Here is a 23,779-nt window from a genome sequence, read left to right as displayed (position 1 = left end):
ACTGCTGGGAGAATCATATATTTCTTCACAACGCTCCCATTGGAGAGGGGCAACAAGTAGCAGACAGGCAACAGCACCATTCCAGTTTCTATATCAGTAAGACCCCCAGGGAGCATTGTTGTCATACCTGCCTGAGACCTCTGGAGAAATATCAGTTTGGATCCCAAAAGAGCAAACATAACTCCAGCAGAGAGACAACTTCCTCCATATTTTAGCAGCAAGCTACCTCTTCTAGACCACAACAGACACCCAAACACCACACACCATCTCTGCTAGCTCATCCTGATCAGCCTTCCATCAGTAGTTCTTTCCTACAGTGTCGAATGTAAGAGATATATGCATACTGAGGTTGCTGAAACAGATGAAACCTTCATGCCTCTGTTTCAGGCAACGGCTCCCATGGTCATCCTTATACACCCTCATATAAGGCAATCCTCCAGGGTTCCTCATCCAGCAGTACTTACAACTTTGTATCTGCATCCCAATTTTATATTTTGGCTTTACGTATTAGTGCATAGATATTACAGATTATATATTAGATATGTTTTTCTCTTGCTTTATTGGAGTGACCCTTGCACTCCCATTTTTTATTTACACTATGTGCTTAGCAGTCCCATTGACCTAATTGTGCTCATTAGTTGGACACTGATAAACGTATCTTATCATATCTTATCACTATGGCAAGCAAATATATAGACTCTAAAGTAGGCTGGTCTACAAAAGTTAATCAATGGAGACTGACGTTCTGACATTTTAGTTTTAACGAGGGTCTTAATTTCTCATCCAACGGCAGAGGACAGCCATGATTGATAACGCATATTTGGACCCCCATAAAAACTACAACATTAGCTCTCCCAAAAAGAATCAAATTGATCATTAGATAACAAGTTTTCAGAATGGATTATTTAGTAGAGCATGAAAGTCAAAGATCCGAACGAAAAAGGACAAGTTCAGTTCTTCCATGAGAAGGGGTCCAGGAGGCGAAGTAACAAACAATGAATATTATATAAAACATGAATCCACAGTCCCCAATTGATATGTCATTTTAAAGGGACTGCTGCAAATAGTGTCAACACGTCCTCCACAAAAGATATTCTAAACATTATTCTCTCATAATTTTCATGAAAGCTATTGACCATTGAAGGTTGTAAACTTTTTAAAGCTCACAGTCTACATTGTTTCTGCAGCTAGTCATAAATCTAGTAACATCTTCATCACCATCTTTTAATTTCATTTAAAGGCCTTTACACAGCTTCTGAAATGCTATTAACCTATTGCTCATAATTGTTTCCATCACAAAACATCCAGAGAAATCGAGGGCAGAGGAATATAAGATCACCCATATTTTGGATCTGTATCTTCTAGATATCAATAAATTCTCAGACCTCAAACCAACCCAATTGGTCCAATCTTGCAGCTTACAGGCTCCAAAAATTCGTTCATTCCTAATGGGATAGTTTAAATGGACAGAAATCCACAGAATTGTTATTTCAATCTAATATTTGAAATGCCAAATGTTGGAACCACTGAACCATACCCATTAATATTCTACACGCCCAAAATATTCTACATATGATAAAATTCATCATCACTACTACTTTCCAGTATAATGACCACGTTTTAGCAATGCCTAGAATAGTGACATAAACATCGGTGCCATGCTCATCGTGCAACCTCGTGTCAAATATAATCCAAAGCAGTAGATATTGTATATATAAACCACCTCACTTCAATTAACAACTCCTCCAGATCATGGCTTTTAGTTAGCATCTATCCTAGAATGAGCAAATCGGATTCAATAAGAAATTACTAGCTCAGACCAATAGAACCAAGGCACAATACTCCTGCAAACAGGCATCAAGGGCACTACCGTGACCCCACTGATGTGCGTTCCTGGGCTTTTTTAGCCTGTATGTACAAAGAAGAATCATAAGGCTGTACAAACCAATTCACAAGGCAGTGTTGCTTGACATTCAAGAGATCATAAATGCCATCAACAACACCAATCGCAGCAGCCAATGGAGCAGGTTCTGCCATGGTCTAGACGAATTCTTCGACCAACGGCCAATTGCACAAACTGCACAAGAAAAACCCTCTAATTATCAACATCCTACCTTGACTATAAACTTCACATACCGGTGAAAGCAATATATGATAACTTATGACATTGTCAGTATTAATGATACAACCCCACCAACCGAGGGAGCAAGTTTTGCCATGGTATGAGGAGCACTTCCACAGACAGCAATTTGCATAAACTGCACTCTATAAACCCTTTAACCCTCTGATTATCAACACCCTGTCTTGACTATAAATTTCACATACCACTGAAAGCAATATATGATAACTCAGCTTTTGAGCTAGTAAATGTCTGAATAGCCAAATCCCTCGAGCATGAGGTACATAAACAGACTAAATTGGACTAAAACACCTTACATACCAACTCTTGAAATGATCCTACTCTAACATCATGCCACTGTTCATGAACTGATGCAGACACCATCAACAATATCAACACCACCAATCAAGAGAACAGGTATATCTATGAATTGTACTCTCTATAAACCATCTAGTTATCAACACCCTTCCCTGACCGTAGATTTCACATACTGCTGAAAGCAATATATAATAACTCAGTTTGTGTTTAAGCTAATAAACACATGAATAGCCAAATTCCTCAAGTTACATCGTATTTGAACTGACTACATTGCAAAAAGAAGCCCTACACACCAACTCTTAAATGATCTTACTCTATGACCTCATACAACTCTTCTTGCACTAATGCACACTGATTTGGATATAGAAATGTCAGATGATCCTAAATGACTCTTGAAATTCTAATGTTAGCTTAAATACAAAAAACAAAACCAGCATATGAAAGCGGTATACTGCCTTTGGTAATTTATTAATATAAAATGAGAAAAATGCACTGCTTGTGCTTAGGCCCTGGCCCCTTTGAAGTGTATACACAAAAGATGAATTGAGAACCACAGCACCTTTCATACTATTAGAGAAAAATATTTACAATTTTCAATAAAGACATCTATGACGTACACCACAGATGGTATAAGTCAAAATTTGGACCAATATATGTCTAGCATGGATGACACAGTGGACCCTGATCAACTCGGATGATATTGATACAGATTAAGACGATCAGCAATAACTGATTTAAACAATGATCTGCCATAACTGCAATAACTCACTACCACTCTAGTGACTATTCTGCGTAACATCTTTATCTTCAAGAGATATTTACCTTTAAGAGCGCTGTAAGTCTAGTACCTTCAACCTTGGCATTGCTAGGAGATCCAAGAATGTCAGGTTCTTACACAATCATATCAAAGAAGTTAGCCTAAAGGCCGTACATAAACACTATCGAGTAATGGTCCAAATGATGATTTAGCCTTTATTTCTTTCATTGTATGAAATATAGATCCCGTGTGCTAGATAACCAAAAGAACCATTACCTCCCCAATGGGAGTGTCCACTCAAGCTTTAAATTCAGGCATGTTGGGTGACATTCAAAGTGACGGGTGATGACAGAGAGGTCAGGCTGCTAGCCTCCACGCGCCCACCTAATGCAAACATGTTTGATGTTCACAATTGGGACGAGCCTTTGCCGTTGGATGGCATCGTGGGACAATAAGGTGATGGGCTTCTGCAGTAGCGGGTCTTCCTGCTTTGATTGTGCAATGAATTACCTCAGAAAAATGTCGACTGCCATTCAAGGCACTGCAATTTCCAAAGTTGGTTCGGTTAGCTATATGTGACGCCAAGGAATGTTTCCCAATTCAGAGCCTTTGGGCAGTGATTTAATCGATGTTGGGTTTAGCAGACACCAAACTCAGCGTGCACGAGCTTATCAGGATTATTATAGCAATGCTTGTGGGAGGTCAATATAGAAACTGAGCTTGCAAAAAAACCAAAAGATCCTTGAGCATTAGAAAACTTATTTGGAATGCAAGCTGAAGACTCAAAATTACCTAAGAAATTTGTGATATGTTACAGAGGAGTTTGGACAGAGATTGAAAACCTGCATAGCTTTCGATTTAGCTTTATCCGCTAGTAAAATTTTCCATATCTTTCCACCTCTCACCCTTCGTAAACAGAAATGTCAAAGTCTTCTAATTGGAAGAGTTATTCGATTTGCTTTATATTCTAGTAAAAATTACTGCATATTTTCCCTCCCATCCTTCCAAAAACATAAATGTCAAACTCTTTAATTTGTTTCCAAATCTTACAGAAATTACTACACAGTATTTATGCATCCTACCTTGTTGGGAAAATCACCAGCCAACCCAAAATATTCAATCATAAAAATCACTACCAGATTATGGTTTCAAAGACTCTTATCAGTCACCTCAACAACGTTCAATAGAGAACAAAACCATGCCCCACCATCTTTAGTACAAAAGCTGATGCTTCTGTAACCTGTTTCATGATTCATCATCCATCAGTCGGCATCTTATATCTCTGACAACTCTATATAATCATCAAGACCAAGACACTGAAAAATTAAGTTTCCTCTTCTATTCATCATCTCAGCTTTGCAGTCATCTAACCACGATAAAATCACTAGAAAATGTTTACATGTTCCGATTGGACTAGAAATTTTATGTTACTCATGGTTTCTACATGATAGACGCATCACAGCAGCAGAAATCCCTCAGCCAAAAATTAATTGGGTCTTTCTGACCAATCGATTGTGTATGTACACCCTACTACCATTTATATGGATGAACAAAACCTGTACAATAGTACAGCAATTCAAATGTAGAAATAATACTCGAATATTGTCCACATTATCTCATCTGTAGAATAGTTGACAAAATCAAACGTAGAAATGGGATTTTCAATAATGTTCCTACTAGGAAAGATTCCAAATAAAAACTCTGGTAAACTCAAGTCCAATTATAAGTCACCCAAGATGCAACAAAACAAAACAGGAGACTTGAAAACTGACAACATTATCAAAATTAACAAAACAAATTCATCTGTATGAATGGCATGCTCAAAAAGCCTCAATTCAAGAACAATCATTCGAAACAAACAGATATAATTGGAATGTCACCAAAATTACTGCCACTACTAGACAAATTCCTTAGCTACGTTTTGGACCTATTTCACAATATTAAGAAACTGAAATTGGTAACAAAGACCCCTTTTAGAAGTAGCAGATATACTGACTAGGATATACTGACCAGATTGAGGTACCATCCATATTGAATATGGCCTGATTGAGGAACAAGCGTAATAATAACATATAAAGCAATGGATCTTTTATGAGACATGACACAAATAGGAAATATTTTAAACAAATAGAGATTAATCACCAAAATAAGAAATAACAGAAGACCAGTATATACAATAAATGTTATTCTATATTAAAACAAACCTGATTTCACTCCATGAAAACACTACTAAAGATTCAACTCTAAAATCATCAAACCACCCTGGTAAAGAGATCCCTTAAAAAAGGCCTATTCTCTCTTCTACAACTTCTAAAATTTAGAAATCATTGTCTCTTTTCATTTTATTTGGTTTGGTGTCACTTCCCTAGGCATATATTGTATACCATCAGGCTCGTGATGTATTAAGGCTTCACTAAAAAGTGAACGGTAAAAAATATTCTTACAAATACTATCCTCAATACAAAACACAATGAAAATATTATGAGGCAGCCATACACCATCAAACAACTTACAAATATATACAAAATTATCTAGAATCTATCTAGTAATCTTGAAACTTAATCACTTTAGTGAGATAAAGCAAGTTGAAAAGCATGAGAAACAATTCAGCCAACTAAACATATCCAAACAGTATAAAGACATCAGAAACCATAAATACGCACAACAATGCAAACAAGCATATATAAATATTGAAAAGCAATCAATTGGCTTAAACCTGTTATGCAATGCAATGTATCTGTCTTCCAATCAAGCAGAGAAACTCAAGTGGACTCCTCAAGATCGAATACAGAAACAGCAAATCCCTTGCTTTACACCAATTCTAGGACAAGATACAGCCCAAAGATTAAAAACAAAAGCTTAAAGCTCAAATGCATAGCTTGGATGCCCCTGATGTTTGAGCTGCAATGCATGCTCTAACCAATGTAACCATGGCATGAACTGAAGAAATTTATGCATGAATATTTCTGATTTGACTGTAAAACAGATAATAAACCAGTCAACTTCTGATGTTGGAAGCACATAACAAGGCAAATGGATTTGTAAACTTTTGCATTTCAATCTTCACTGAACTGCTTGTTGGAAGCCATGAAACTGTACTGAACATTTCGAGTTATTTTTCCAGTAATTCCAAATGTCTATACTTTTCGATAAAATTAACTTCGTGTATGCCCACAGCAATACCAAACATTCTACGCTGATGAGTGTAACATCTACATGATGAAAAGATGATCTTACCAATAACAATTCCATAACTTATATCTCATCCTCAAATATTCCTCAAATTCATAGCAATAGGAACAGGATATCACAATTTTGCTTTCAACTGCATCCCTTTTTTGAGCCTTCAAGATCAAGTTAGGTATTTGGCAAAACGCATCATCTACGTTTTCTCGTATTTTGTCATCATTAGATACAAAGACACGCATTGCTGGGTGTATCCTAGCAATAATTTTTTTTTAATTTTTATTTGATGGACGGATAAATCACCAACATTACCTGAATCACTTATCATACCTGGGGCAAAATGGCCTTTCTGAAGTTTAAAGTGGTGGCTTACTGGGTTGCCCATGTTTCCAATATATTTGAAGTATCTAATGTCTCTAGAAAGGAAAATAGTAGGCAGGGCAAATCACTAACATTACCTGTATCACTAACATACCTGGGTAAAATGGCCTTTTTCACCACAGATACGGCATGTAAGCTCCTCTTCCTTCTTTCGTTTCCAATTTCTTTCTATAGATTTAGCCTTTGACTCCCACACTTTAGCCTCTCTACTAGTAAACCCTGTGGGAATAGCATTTGGATCACGAGTCTTTTCATCCTCAGACTCATCATCACTAGCAGACCTTTTTTTCATTGTATTATTATCACGATCTTTGAAATCAGGAGGCTTAGGAGGTCCTGTATATTCTTTTCCATAAACCTCTTTCATCCATTCCTCATCCTTTTCATCATCCTGAGGATCAGCCATTACACAAGAACCAAAGTACCTTTTTAATCACCTCCAACAACGCAGATCGTAAGTAGTTGCAGTTGTCCCACCCAATCCTGCAACAAAGTCATGCAGGCGTTTGTTGACCACCGCTTGCTTCAGAGCAACCACAATGGGTCTGTGAGACAGACATCAAGTAAAATGTGGTTAAGAATTGGTAAATGCACTGACAAGCACCTTGTTGCCTCACAATTATACGCATGCATATGCACAAAAAAACGACGTTCTTCCCCTCACATATGTCATTCTTCATTCTTACCCAGCCAAAAACTTTGGTAGGCTATGTTAAAAGCTTCTTGTAAAAGGTATCCTAAATTTAATATTAGTGACATATTTCCATTCCCAAAGGATAAGAACAAAGTTACACATGATCATTTTGTGAATGTGATTCCGAATAAAAACAAATCAGGCCAAAATAAGCATATTCTTTTACATCAAAACTAGTCAATTAGAAAGAAGGCAATAGGGCTTTTGCACAGCCCACAATATAGTAAACAAGTTGTGAGCAGTAAAGCATTCTTTTACCAAAAGCAAAACACTTCTATAAGAAATGAATGAATCCATTAAGTATGACAATAATACTAGCACACATCTCCTATCATCAGCATTGCCCTGACGGCTGATGTCTAATAGCAGGTAAATTAAATCTGAAATAGTTACAAATGCTCCTCAGTACACTTCTCAACTAGAACGCAAACTTCCACAGTACATATCATCTGAATAAAATTTAAAATGAAAAAGCTTCAAAAAAAAAGTATTATTCAAAAAAAGGCATAACATTGGAAACAACTCTGAGAAAAAGAATACAAAGAGCAGGCACTGAAAATTGAACCCTTTTATACCAGCTTAGAAACAAGCACAGGAGTTACTCACAATGCAAAAATATTAAGTAGAGAAAATTGAAGTGATGCAGAAGAGGATTATTTTCGAAGTTTAATGTCCAATTGAAAATAAGCAGATGATCTAGAATGTAAGAATCGTTATGCTGACTAATAAGTATACACAAACATTTGAAAGTGATGCATTGAATTTTAAAACACAATACAGATTAAATGGTAAGATAATTTTCCAACACTTTATTTGACACATGAGTTGATACAGAACATTAGTGGGCTTCCTACTCCAGTGATATAGGTTTAATGTGTCAGAGGATATAAAAGATTGAAAAATTTCAACCTATAACTAAAAGTTTGTATGTAAACTCGTTATAAAATCCATGCACCCAATGACTCTCTAAAACGTACATACAAGATGATGGCCTCTCTGTTCGATTATTTCCCACATTAATTACCATAAACAAATGAGGTAAAGAGATCAATTAACAGGAGCTCTGTTTGGACAAAAACCTCAGGCTACTGAAATTTAGAACAATACGGAAAACCAAAACTTAGTGTGCAACATAATAGAAGGGAAAAGCTGCTACAATTTAAAAAGCTGAATAGTAAACAAAATTCCAACTCTTCTCAAGAACTAGCATCAATCTGAAGCATCATGCCAATAAATAGCATAAACTGCACCAGCCATCTTGACTACTTTGGTGATCCCAAGTGATTACACAGTATCTCAAGGTGGTCATTTGCAACTACCACAGCTGAACTATTAACAGCTGTGACCAGATAGTCAATTTGTTGCAACAATGTCAAGATGCTATCAAAGTCAACAAATTCTGATTATATGTCCTGGAGGCCTCTTGATGGACCACTAGTTGGCACGACATTGCTCATGGCAACAAAGGTGAAATATCCTCTAGATCAGTCAAGTGCTGCAAAAAATACATTAGATCAGTCATGCTTGAACAAATGTTTTCCAAGTGAAACTCTATAAAAGCCTTAGGAGGTTCCGTAACAGACCATATCAATCATCGTATTGAAATGAAATCACAGTGAAAATTCTGGGCCCAGATTGGGAAGAACGGATACTGTTGCTGGCCGAGATTGGGAAGAACGGATACTGTTGCTTTTGAAGTTCATATAGTAAGAAAAACAAGGAGTTGTATATTCAAAAACTCCACAACCATTTTCAAAATTTGGCATATGTTTGATCCAGCTCCACAGAGACCAGCTTATTTGCATCCAGTAAAACTGAAATATGGTGTTTGTCTCTACTACTGGATACAATCAATATTCACAACGAATTTTGAACCTATCTCTGAAGGCCTCCTGATGAATCATTTGGCTGGGGCAACATTGCTTGTGACAACTAAGGTGAAATATATCACAACTAACACAAGTGCTGCAAAAGATAGGCTACAGGCAACAACTTTAAGCAAACCCTTTCCAAACCCAACTTTGACAAAAGCCTTTGTAGGTTTATCAATAGACAATTCAATGAGTCGATTTTAATCAGTCCTGTTAAAAAGAAGCCACATTGAACATACTGCACACAATCTGATTAGAGAATATGCCAAATTAGAGAGCATGGGACAACGATACATGTGGAGTTCATATGGTAAGAAAGGCAGGAGAATCTATTCCAAAAGTTCCAAACCGCTTTGAAGATTTGGCATTTGTGTATTCCAGCACTCCACAGACAACTTTCTTTTTATCTAGCAAAGCTGAACTATATTCTGAATTCAAAACAGATCTTACATCATATGTTTTGACACTGCCCCAGTTTTTGATAAAGGAGAAACTCCCAAGACTGAAAGATATTTACACCCCCGAATTTGAAGGACATAATAAGGCTCAGATGCAGACAGAAATGAATTTGGTGGACTTCTGGACTTTCATTCTTTGTTGTCCTTCATTCTTTGGTGGACTCCAACAGAGATGTGGACACTTTGAAAATATGAATGAATATAATGAGTTTGATGATGCTTGCTAACCTGATAGGGATCAGATAAACGAAGAGCAACTTCCAGACCTGTAGATGGTTTAATTACCATGTGGGAATCTAGCGGCTGTGGGTCATATTCAGCTTGTTTCGAGGGCCTTCGCATTTTGTATTGTCATGGTCATGATGAGAAGGATTCTGCATCTGATTTTCATTCATTTTTATTAGCAAGGAATAATTTGAGCACAACGCTAATACCTTGATCTCAGATCACAACATTGACACAGCTGTCAGAATCAACATCCAGCTTGCATATCCTTTCCACCCCACAACAAACCCTCAGGCTGTTAAAAATCAGACTTGCAATGGCTCCCTGGTCCCCATATATGATGAATGCCATTGCCCGAATTGTATCAAACCAGAATTTTCACTTATGGACCAAGTGATGCAATAGAGATCATGAAGGGGATTGGAGTGCAAACCCTATTCAGGAGCTGTGTGGATCTGGGAATCTTCTGTCATAGAAAGATCATCAAGATTTTACAAGATCTCGAATCAGAGCATAGCCTGTCACATACATCTAGGAGCTGCAGTCTGAAATCGATGATAGGGCCAAGGAGAGTTTTTCCCTTGTGGCAAGCAAAATCACATCGCGTAGTTACAAATGGAGACCCAAGTGAGGACAGAGGATTCAAGCAATTGATGAAACCCCAAGAAGCACATTTCTTTTCTGCAAAGGGTTGGAACGTTAATTTGCAGCTGGAGCGAAGAAGTCGCAAATTGTATGTTGTGAATTTCAAAAAGATTCCCGTCTTTGATGAGCATGACTATTGTGCTGCAAATGTGTGTTGTGGACCTCAGATGGGGAAGCCACTCATCGCTTCCATCAATGTTCCACCAAGACTCCAGGACAGGGAGACACACAAGGGGGATGTGTGGGAGTACCCTGAAATTTTAGGGGACTATAGGGGGGACATTGGTGTATATAATTTTTTTTCTTTTTTAATATATATATATATATATATATATATATATATATATATATATATTCAAATTCATACTCAATAATGAAAGCATAAATACATTGATCCATACATAATTGAATTAAATAATGAAATACATTGATCCATACTCATCATTCTTACTAATACATACATCATTCATCCATAGACCACAACATTCAATAATGAAATACACTGATCCATATTCATCATTCATTATTCACCATTCTAGGATCTACATTGATTTAAAAATTAAATTTATCATTCATCATTCTAGATTCTAAATTGATTTAAAATTAAAATTCATCATTCTAGAATCTAATTAGCACTAAGCAAAATAGACTATAGTAGATACTGAAATCTGACGACTGGAATAGTAAATTGATATAACTAAAACTCAAAAATAGTATTGTGACGAGTCAAAGAGTTCGTTTAGACCCTAAAGTCCACAGAGGGCTTGGTGCTCTTGATTAAATACTAATTCCATACCCTCGTACATTACAAAATCAAATGGAAACGTTGCAATTCCCACAATCCTAAATTCCCGAAAATTTGTTAAGTCTATTGGATTTTGAGTGAGATCTAAAATTATACTTTTTCCATATGAAATCCAAAGAGGTCGAAACCACTCTCAAACATCCTAAGTCATTTAATGGTAATTTTAAAAATTTAACATTACCATTACATAGAATTAATAGGGTCTTAGGATTGAATATTAAGCTTCCCCACTCATCAATCATCATTTACAAGCAAATTTAAGGAGGGACACCTAGCACTTTTTGAGGGGGGAAAGGGGGGTGCCCAGGCGTCCCCCTTTTGGGGAGTCACATCCCCCCCACAAGGGGGACGTGGGGAAACGTTTCCCCAAACCCCCCCCTCCTTGGTCCCAAGCGCATGGGGGTGCGAGAGGTGTGCGCACCTGACCCTAGGGGACGCATCCCTGTGGAACATTCACTTCCATAAACAACCCCTTTGAAATCAAGCATTTCTATAACCATTATAGAGCCCCCGATCACAGGATGAAAATTTCATGTAGCGTGGAGCTACTTAACTAGAATCATCACAAAAATTAGAAGCTTGGCACCATGTGCAATCAATGTTTGGAAGATCAAAGGCTTTCATGCTCAAATTATGGACTAAGTTTTACATCCAAGATAATATATACCAATGCCCTGGACAGGCATGAACTAAGTCGACAAAAACTCACACACGTAAAATATTTGTATTACACAATTGTTGGAGCAGAAAAACAAGAATTGGTTTATGATCTCATTCCTTAGTGTTACGTAACACACACTCCACTAGCAAATTGGGTGATCATCGTGGCAATCCAACATATGGAAGATATTTTTGTAGCCCCATCGAATTTATTCCTCGGCATGGAGATAACCAGATCTGGCTTGGATGAGTTCAATAATATGAAAAACAAGTGCACCTCAACCACACATCCAATTTCCAACAAAGATTATGTCCATGTACATTGTCTCTAGAGGTATAGAGTTGGTCTGGTCAAGGGAAAAATTAGAGAGTGGTCAATTACAAACTTGGAATAATGGAAAAAGAATTACGATTTTTATCCTCGAGCATATTGGAATATGATAAAAGTTAACACGAATAGGGATCCTATTAAAATAGCTTAAATAAATTGAGTGACCGTCTACAAAAATGCTGGAAAAGGTACCAAATTGTTAGAAGGAAAAATAACTCTGAAATGGGCGAAGCACAAATCATTGTTAGGAACTATTTGAAGCTTTGTGTCACACTAAAAGAATGGTTTTTCTCTACCTAATGCCAGAAATTGGAGTATTAAATGTGATCATTTGTTGAAACCCAAGACAAAAGGTTGAAACAAAAATGATTTGGCGTAGATATGAACTTCATCAAGTACACTAAGAGAATTTTAGAGGGCAGTGTGACCATGCTCAAACTAGTCAAAACTACATTGGATGAAGTACCCACTCAAAATCCTTCTTGTCAGAAAATCCAAATTTATCTCCATGCTTTGTCTAAGATCACAATTCCCTAGACTCGTAAGTTAGTCGCCTATATCAAGCACTAGAAGATAATTATCTTAACCAAGAATCACAACACTCGTTATTTCATTCATTGTCAAGTAGCAAAAGAAACACATTGGTATGTTCATGTATTTCAAAATTTTCAAATCATGATAGCCAATGGCAGTACTATGAAACCTAGTGGTAAGTGTGAGAATGTGAAACTACATTTGGGGGATTAATTCTTCAAATCAAACACGTTTGTTATTGAAATTTAAGGTTGTGATATAATTCAATGGTCATGCACATTAGGTCCTTGGTCTTTTTGGCTACTGCCAAAAATTTGTGCAGAGTTATCATGGAATTACAATGGTAAGTGTGAGAATGTGAAACTACATTTGGGGGATTAATTCTTCAAATCAAACACGTTTGTTATTGAAATTTAAGGTTGTGATATAATTCAATGGTCATGCACATTAGGTCCTTAGTATTATTGGCTACCGCCAAAAATTTGTGCAGAGTTATCATGGAATTACAATGGTAAGTGTGAGAATGTGAAACTACATTTGGGGGATTAATTCTTCAAATCAAACATGTTTGTTATTGAAATTTAAGGTTGTGATATAATTCAATGGTCATGCACATTAGGTCCTTGGTCTTATTGACTACTACCAAAAATTTGTGCAGAGTTATCATGGAATTGCAACCCCCTTAATCACCTTACTCAAAATGAATGTCTTTGTGTAGAATGATGCAGCAAAGCAACCCTTCCATGCCTTAGCAGAAGCCATGTATACTACTACAATCTTAGTCATCCCTAACTTCACTAAGAAGAGTCATGGAATATGATGCTCCTGAGAGAAATACTAAGGTAGCATTGATGCAAGGTGGTCACCCATTTGCATTCACCAATAAACAGTTGTGTGAAGGAAACTTGGGTACTTATGAAAAAGAAATGATGGCCATCCTTGATGTCATAAATGCATGGACCCATAATATCTCATTCAAAGGCAATTTCAAATCAAGAGAACCATCATGCATTGAAGTACTTTTTAAAACAACATTTGTCATCACCTAAGTAGCAAAAGCATGTCATTAAGATGTTAGACAATGATAATGAGATCATATACAAGGAGGGAGAGAAGAATGTAGTGGTCAATGCTTTGTCTAGGAAATATGAGGAAGAAGCATCATTCTTTGTCTTCCTTATTGATGTGTGATTAGATTGCCAATATAAACTAGGAATGGTTAAATAATGGAAAAATTATTCAAGTCGTCCAATTGCTCAAGAAGGACATACACAACACTTGTACAGGCTATACTTGGCAAAACTTCGTGTTAAAGAGAGGATGCATATCATTCCTGTCCCACTACAAGCCACTTAGGCATTCAAAAAACATACGAATAAACTAAGCACTCATTCTTTTGGGACAACATAAAGAAGGATATCCATTCATGTAACACATGCCAAAGGAACAAGGATGAAACAATTAGACCCCTAAGGCATTGCAATCATTGTCAATCCCTCGCAATATATGGGTTAATATTCAATGGATTTTATTATTGGCCTTCCTAAAGTCAATAAATTTGACATCATGTTGGTGGATGAACACCTTTCCACATATGTTCCCTTTTGTGCATTATAGCAATTGTTTAAGTTATCCACCATTACACAAGTCTTCATGGATCATATTTTTAGATTACCTAGCATGCCCGATTCCATTGTAATGGATCATAATCCCACCTTCAACGAATTTGTTGGGTCCCTATAATACTAGTGATTACCCCATTACTATTGCAGTTATACCCCTTATTTATATTGTTGTGCCCCTATTACCCCCATATTATTATTTCTGTGCCCCATAGAATCCCTCTATTGTTATTTCTGTGGCTTTATATTATTATTGTTAGGTCGGCTGGATTATATTGTGACTCTTTAGACTCCTATATATAGAAAGGAGGTTTTGTCATTTGAATCATCCAAGAATTGTTCATTTATGTAATGTAAAGGAGGTTGCCCCCTCGAAGAGGCTGAATTCTAAGGCGTTGATCTATCTTTTCTTGAGTTGGTTTCATAACATTTGGTATCAGAGCTTTGGATTCTAGGGTTTCGCTGCTCCAAACAGGTCATCGTGGCATTTTCGCTATAACTTTTTTTCTGTGACGTTTCAGAAATCACAAAAAAAAAACCATTTGAGAAGAATTGGCGCTGAACCTTGGGTCCGAATTTCAGAGCTTTTCGCGCGATATTTTCGGAGATATGATCTGAGGAAGTTGGTCTTTTTGCAGACTCCTGACTTACATTCAAAACAGGTGACCTGGGGAAAATCGTCATAACTTTCTCTCTGAGGATCGGATTGAAATTTCGTAAAAAAGTACAGAAAGAGGACGGACTGTAGTTTCTTGTGGGTGTTTTTTAGATCCAAAGGTCGAAACAGTGACTCGCGGCACGTCGTACAAGTTAGCTCTACTGAACTCGTCTATAATCAAGTCACTGTGGGAGATTTCGCATAACTCTTCCTTGGAGAATCCAATTTGGGTCAGACTTGTGGCATTGGAAAGAGGACACCGAGAGCTACTACAGATCATAAGTTCAGAACTAGATGACTGGAAAGTACAGAGATACATCAGAGGCAATATCGAGCTCCTACAAAGTGAAAAAAGGTGTGTAGATTTTTTAAATTTTTGCTTAAGCTTGGTTTGAAAATTTATTTTGAAGGAATTCAAAGGCCATAGTAGAGCATTATTATCGGTAACTGATGCCCCGAGGAAAGAAAATGCAAACACCTAGTAAGGAACCTGAAAGCTCTAGCATGACTCATGAAGAAGAGGAAGAAATGCTACATGATATATCAAAATTACAAGAACAAGTGCAACAAATGTCACGCTCACAAAAGTTAACAGATGCTAAGATAAATGGTGTGGAAGCTAAGATAAATGGCGTGGAAGCTAAGATGAATGGCATGGAAGCTAAGATGGACAATTTGAAGATAGATTTGAACACAAATTTGAAGACAGGCATGGCAGATTTGAAGACAGATTTGACTAATTTTCTACAAGAAATACTTACTAATGGTGAAAAGGTAGTAAAGGAAACTCATGATGAGAACAAAAGAAATGTTAATCATGATGCCATAGATGCTAATGTTGGATCGAAGAATCACCACATTCCAAAAATTGATATGAGGAAGTTTGATGGCAAGGATCCCGCCACATGGATATTACAGATGGAGCAATTCTTCGATCTCAATAATGTGCAAAACACACAAAAGGTACGTATGGCAACTTTATATTTGGAACCAAATCAGTTTGTATGGTATCAATGGCTTTGTTCTCGTAAACAATTTATCACTTGGGCAATTTTTACGGAAGAATTGATAGCACATTATGAGGATACAAAAAGCAACACTTTTTTTAGCCAATTGATAAGTCTCAAACAAAAGGGTTCAATAATGGAGCACATTGAGGAGTTCCAAAAATTGAACATAAGGGTAAAAGATATTCCAGAGGAGCATAGGATTGATGTGTTCATAGGGTCTTTAAAGGATAATATCCAACATGATGTGCGCCTTTGGGAACCTGATTCATTAGAGAAGGCATTCAGGTTAGTAAGAAAAATGGAAAGCAAAATTATGGCAACTAGGAAGCATACCATTCACAACTATAAAGACGGAAGTGTTGTTGCCCATAGTCTTCCACAACCTACAAGGTTGACACCACAACAATTGGAAGAAAAAAGAGCAAAAGGGCTTTGTTACAATTGTGATAGCAAATACACAAAAGGTCATAAGTGTGCTGAGAATAAATTATTCTACATAGATTGTGAAGAGGAAGAAGAAAAGGAGCAAGAAAGGTGAAAAGAAGAAAATATATTCCAGGAACAAAGCCTAGATGAAGAACAAATAAATCCGACCATATCTTGTAATGCATTGGCAGGAATTACCACTCCTCAAACCATCAAGATAGAAGGACAAATCAAGAAGAAAAAGGTAATAGTGTTGATTGATTCAGGAAGCACCCACAATTTTATTCATTGTAGGGTAGCAAAAGAATTGAATTGCTTCCTATATCCAGCACCAGAGTGTCAAGTGATGATTGCAAATGGAGGAACAATAAATTGCTCTGGAAAGTGCCATAATATCAAGCTATCCATGGGAGAATATGTATTGACTAGCCCAATGCTTTCCATTCCAATGGGAGGTGCTGATGTTGTACTAGGAGTCCAATGGCTACAATCCTTGGGTACAATAGCTTTTAATTTTCAAGAACTTTTCATGAAATTTTCTGTGGAAGGAAAGGAAGTTGAATTAAGGGGTATTGCAGGAAAACCAGGAAAGATAATCAGCTCTAATGGCATGACAAAGCTTCTAAAAAAGGAGCAAAGAGGTGTAATTGCACAATTATGTTCCCTAGATGTTTCCACATTGGAATCATCTATTTCTCCAGATCTCCAAAAAGTCCTGGACAATCATTCCAAGGTATTTGAGACTCCCAAAGGTCTCCCACCTATGCGTGATCATGATCATGCTATTCATCTGATTCCAGGAAGTGTTCCTCCAAACATCAGGCCGTACAGATATCCATATGTCCAAAAAAGTGAAATTGAACGTATGGTTGCAGAAATGCTAGAGGCTGGTATAATTCAACCGAGTCAAAGTTCTTTCTCAGCTCCAGTAGTATTGGTGCACAAGAAGGATGGATCATGGCGCATGTGTCCAGATTATAGGGAGCTCAACAAGCTCACTATTAAAGATAAGTTCCCCATTCCTGTCATTGATGAATTACTGGATGAATTGCATGGATCAATTTACTTCACCAAGTTGGATCTTCGTTCGGGATATCATCAAATCAGAATGAAGATTGAAGACATTCCGAAAACAGCATTTAGAACTCATGAGGGTCATTATGAATTTTTGGTCATGCCTTTTGGCCTTACCAATGCACCTTCAACATTTCAAGGTTTGATGAATTCAATTTTCAAACCATTCCTTAGAAAATTTGTGTTGGTATTTTTTGATGATATACTAATCTACAGCAAGTCTTGGAAGGATCATGTTGAACATGTTGACAAGGTGCTACAACTATTGGAGGAGAAACAATTATATGCAAAAAGATCCAAATGTTTCTTTGGAGTCCAGGAGGTGGAATATTTGGGTCATATTGTATCTCATGAAGGAGTTAAGGTAGACCCTAGCAAAATTAAAGCCATTAAGGAATGGAAAATCCCCACATCCATAAAGCATCTGCGAGGATTTCTTAGGTTGACAGGGTATTATCGCAAGTTCGTTAAGAATTATGGGAGAATAGCAGCACCTCTAACAACATTATTGAAGAAAGATTCATTTTCATGGACTCCAGAAGCAACAAAGGCCTTTAAACATCTTAAAGAGGCAATGTGCCAAGCACCGGTCTTAGCTACACCGGACTTCACAAAAACCTTTATTGTGGAATGTGATGCTTCAGGAAATGGAATTGGTGCTGTTCTAATGCAAGATGAAAGACCCATTGCTTTTGAAAGTCGTCCAATCAAGGGAAAGTTTTTAAGCAAAGCTATTTATGAGAAGGAAATGTTGGCAATACTCCATGCACTTAAGAAATGGCGACCCTACCTAATGGGAAGACACTTCAAGGTAAAAACGGATCATGATAGCCTTAAATACTTTTTAGAACAAAGATTATCCTCTGAAGAGCAACAAAAGTGGGTCACAAAGATGTTGGGTTATGACTTTGAAATCATCTACAAAAAAGGGAAGCAAAATGTGGTGGCAGATGCACTCTCAAGAAAGGATGAGGATATGGAAGCATTGTTGTGTGCCATTTCTATTATCCAACCAGATTGGATAAACGAAGCAAAGGAGGAATGGAAGAATGACGAAGAAGTGTGGGCACTTATTCGAAAGCTACAACAAGATTCCAGTACTTCTGATACATTTAGCTGGCAAAATGATTCGTTATGGTACAAAGATCGCTTATACCTCTGTAAGAATTCCCAGCAAAAACAAAAGATTCTTATGGAATTGCACACTTCTCCCTTAGGAGGGCACTCAGGATTTTTAAAAACTTACCACAGGGTTAAGAAGGAATTTTTTTGGGATGGCCTTAAATCAGATATTCAAAAGTTTGTGGCGGAATGTTTGGTTTGCCAACAAAATAAAGTTGAAACAATTAAGACACTGGGTCTATTACAACCTTTATCCATTCCAAGCCAACGTTGGGAGGAGGTTTCAATGGATTTTATCACAGGTTTACCCAAGTTGAGGGAAAGAGTGTCATCATGGTGGTAATTGACAGACTTACCAAGTATGCACACTTTTGTGCATTATCACATCCATTTAAAGCCAGTACAGTTTCTACTGCATTTATGGAAACAGTTCAAAAGCTACATGGAAACCCAAAGATTATTGTAAGTGACAGAGATCCCATTTTCACTGGAAATTTTTGGACAGAATTATTTTCTTGTCTGGGTACTCAGTTAGCTCATAGCTCATCTTATCATCCTCAATCTGATGGGCAAACTGAGATAGTAAACAAATGTTTGGAAGGATATCTTCGTTGCTTTGTATCTGATAAACAGACACAATGGGTCAAATGGTTGCCTCTGGCTGAATGGTGGTATAACACTTCCTTCCATACAGCAACAAAAATGACCCCATTTATGGCACTTTATGGGTACCAACCACCATCAATCACATCATATTTAAGAGAAAATTCTAAGGTTCAAGCAGTGGAACATCACATCGAACATCAACAACAAGTCCTCCAACTCTTAAAGGATAACCTCGTGTTGGCACAAAATAGAATGAAACAACAAGCAGATCAACATCGCAGTGAAAGAAGTTTTGATGTAGGTGATTGGGTATTCCTACGGCTACAACCATATAAGCAAATGTCCCTAAAGCAAGCTAAGAAGGATAATAAATTATCACCAAAGTATTATGGTCCGTACAAGGTGTTGGAAAAGATTGGTACTATGGCATACAAATTGGAGCTTCCTGCAGCTTCTCGATTGCACCCAGTTTTCCATGTTTCATGTTTAAAGAAGGTTATAGGCGACAAGCTCCCAGTTCAAACCATATTGCCAAAACTTGACGAGGAAGGAAAAATTATATTGGAACCGGAAGCAGTCACAGAAACAAGAACTCGAAGCTACGAAACCGATCAATTTCAGAGTATCTTATCAAGTGGAAGAACTTATCCGCTGAAGATTCCACATGGGAGGATGAGAATTTTATGCAGAAGTATCCAGAACTACTCAAGCGTTGAGGACAACACTTTTTTGAAGGAGAGGGGCATGTTGGGTCCCTATAATACTAGTGATTACCCCATTACTATTGTAGTTATACCCCTTATTTATATTGTTGTGCCCCTATTACCCCCATATTATTATTTATGTGCCCCATAGAATCCCTCTATTGTTATTTTTGTGGTTTTATATTATTATTGTTAGGTCGGCTGGATTATATTGCGACTCCTTAGACTCCTATATATAGAAAGGAGGTTTTGTCATTTGAATCATCCAAGAATTGTTCATTTATGTAATGTAAAGGAGGTTGCCCCCTCGAAGAGGCTGAATTCTAAGGCGTTGATCTATCTTTTCTATCTTTTCTTGAGCTGGTTTCATAACAAAATTCTACAAGGAGTTGTTTACACTATAGGGCACCCAATTCAAAATGATAATGAGTTATCATCCCCAAACAAATGGTGAAACAAAGGTGGTCAATAAGTGCCTACAAACGAATTTCCCATGCTTCACATTGAACCAATAGGGTCAACGAGTTCAATGGCCACCCTTTGTCGAATGGTGGGACAATACTAAATATCGTGTTATTACCAAAATGTCATCCTATGAGGTTGTTTATAAACAAAAACATCCATTAGTTGCAATGTACTTACCAAGCACTTCCAAGGTTCAAGAAGTGTATTTCACAATTAACACCCAAGCAACCATTCTTTGTACAATTAAGGAAAATTTGATTTTAGTCTCAAAACAAAATGAAGCAACAAGCAGATCAAGTGTTTCTTGATTTGCAATCCTATATGCAAACATCCCTCAAAGACAAGGGGCATTACAACCTAGCACTCAAGTTCTATGGATCCTATTACCCCTCTTTCAATAGGGGCACTCCAAAACTTTTGACCACACCATTTGTAAGCTCAAATGTATGCAATTTATAGCACTGTAAGGCCATGTGTGATGAAGTGTAAAAGTGTATCCAAGATCCCCGATGGTGGATGACCATGGTCAGTTTTCTTAGCTTCATCTTCATGGTGCCTGATTTTATGGCCATTCTAACTAACCCCTAGTGGGAAATAACTCCCTACCTTGATGGACATTCTTATGTCCTAGGTTGGTATCTAGGCATCATGGAGGCAGACCTAATAGGACACCTAATTTAAAGGAACACTTATTGTTTAAAGCTTTGTAAAGCTAATCCTGCAGCCTGCCATGTAAAGGTGGAAACACCCATATTGCCATTATACTAGCATACATATTTGTTTCCCAATGACCATCTTCTTAGGTATGCACACCTCTTTGGCCATGGCCATCATTCTTCTTGGCACTCTCACAATTCACAATGCATTTGTGCTCCCCAAGGCAACGTGCCACATCCTCAAAGGCAATGAGAAGGTCTAGTGCAATATCCAAGTCATCTCCAAGTTGAATCCTCCAAAAGTACTTCTCAAGCATATGATCATCTTCAAAAGGGGGCCAACTTCACTTGGGGCAACCGTAAGGGGTTGAGGAGCAATGTGGCACCTATTATGAGCAAATAAAGTGTTATTTCAAGTCAAGGATATTCTAATGGACCAGGGACAATTCATAAGCAAGCAAAATGAAGCCTTAAAGCACACTTCAAGCAAGTTATGGACCAATTCAAGGAATCTGTCCACCTTTTCCTAGTCATTGGAGATCATAGATGTTAGATTTGAGAAACATTGAGCAAAAGTTGGAAATCGTTGAACCTCCTAAGCATTCCTAATTTTACTTCAAGCCATTTTTTAAAGGAACATTGGACTTTTAGGCCCAATTGACCCCTCCTGAAGGCAAACCAAACATCTTCTAGACATCACCTCTAATTGAGGGTTTCAAGCAATGCAAAATCAAAAATTTTGTATTGACTTAGTCTCCAAGCATTTTGTGGATGACACATTACCTTTTTCAAAGGAGCAAAAGAGGGAAAGATGTTGAGAGCCTCATCTATAAATACAAGCCTCACTCTCTTCCCAAATGGTTGTGAATTATTGAGATGATTGTCCCACAATGTGAGTATTTTCATGAAAAACTTTGATGTTGAAATTGGAGCCTTTTTTTCTTGGTTGTTCTAAATATTTTTCAAAGGAAAATTTAAGATTAATTCAAGACTAATACAAGGCTAGAAAGATAGATCCATTTGAATAGCAACTTTGTCACCTGGAATGGGTTTTTTCTCGCACTTCTCTTGTTGGTGTGAGGTAAGTATTCAATCTCCTTATTGGACTATACCTAAGATTCCTTAACAAATATTTTATTTTATTTCATGTCACATAAATGATATTACGGTTGAAGGTTTTCCCACTAAAAGGGATCCCTTATAGTAGAGCTTGCTTTCATAACTTCTCTTGATTGGACAAAGTTAGACAACCAACTCAAGAGAGGCATCTATCTTGACCCCAGTAGCCCTAGTGGAGATAAGGCACCTAAAGCCCCAATCCAACAAGCAATCAATCTTTCCAAATTCTCGCAATTGTTTGTTTATTTACTTATATTAAAAAACCCTAAAAATAAAAATTAGAAAAATTTAACCATCAAAGATAAAAACTAATCCATTTATTATTTTTTATTCCTTGTCTAGAAAATGTTAATGTATTACAATTTTTATTCTAGACCCTTTTTTGAAAATTGTGCCAAATTGAATATCTAGAGGCCTGAGTAAAATGGCCCTCCTATTTTGAGCAATTCAAAGTCATCTAATAGGGTTTTAAAGGTGTTTTCATTAATCTGTTTTTATCTTACAACATTATCTACAACAAGATTGGTGAGGCTCCTTGCCTAGGGTTTCCTGGAAGGTTATCTCTAACCTCTTAAAAGCCCTAGTTACAATTCTGAAGTAATTAAATTGCATATTATCAATATTTACAAGTGTTTAAAGCTGTCCTAAAGTGTTGCAACAGGTTTTACCTTGAGTATGACATCTTTATTTTTTACCCTAACAGTATTGGTACCCCTTTTCATGAAATGTCAGATCAAATTGCTCTAACTTGCATTTTCCTCATAATTGGACCGTATTTTCACTCTTATTCCATTCCCCTAGCTCAAGCACCGAAGGATCTATCATATTAGTGTCTTTTCCACACTTCTACGCTACTTCAATGACAGTCCAAATCTGGTTTTCTGCATTATTTGTGTTATTTTGCAGATCTGAAAGTGTAGGACAGCAGCAAGATTGTCCCAATCAACTTATAAATCAAGTGGTAATCAAGGATAAATCATCTCACTATAATTTTGTACATTTCCATCCCTCTCAGTCCTCCAAGGTGACCTTTATTTGAGTATTTTAAGTGAGTTTTGCTTGTTGGTTTGTATTTTCTACAATTTAATATTATACATAAAACCTAGCATTTATTTCATTTTTAACTCCTAACCTCCATCATATTGAGTGTTTATAGATGCTGATTTTAGAAGATGATTGGTGAAGCGTATGTAGATTGGGACACCACCCATGGCATTCTAGGCATTGACCTAAAGTGAGGGGAGAGTACACTGAGATGACAATGGGTGCATCTTCCTGTGTGCTTACCCTTCAACACCTTGACTAGACCTTGCCAAGGCTATTAATTCAAGCA

At 37.1% G+C, this 23,779-nt stretch overlaps 1 protein-coding gene across 5 annotated transcripts in view; it reads right to left on the bottom strand.

Annotated features, from left to right (window-relative positions):
• Positions 1 to 23,779, bottom strand: part of LOC149265445 (uncharacterized) — an 80,125-nt gene that overhangs the window by 8,195 nt on the left and 48,151 nt on the right. For 4 of the 5 annotated variants that reach the window (XM_089429412.1, XM_089429408.1, XM_089429404.1 and 1 more), the window contains exon 2: positions 6,856 to 7,306. In XM_089429412.1, the coding sequence (XP_089285538.1) occupies positions 6,856 to 7,167 (312 nt within the window). In that variant the 5' untranslated portion in view covers positions 7,168 to 7,306. Of the gene's footprint in view, positions 1 to 6,838; positions 7,307 to 23,779 lie in introns of those variants that run through there. The other variant, XM_089429417.1, reaches the window with a different exon arrangement.

The sequence above is a fragment of the Pinus tabuliformis genome, chromosome 6 (genome assembly GCF_031772625.1).
Source record: "Pinus tabuliformis cultivar Carrire ecotype Pingquan chromosome 6, CPIR1, whole genome shotgun sequence".
Lineage (NCBI taxonomy): Eukaryota > Viridiplantae > Streptophyta > Pinopsida > Pinales > Pinaceae > Pinus > Pinus tabuliformis.
Note: the sequence above shows the minus strand (reverse complement) of the source record. Positions and strands in the feature narration are given on the sequence as shown.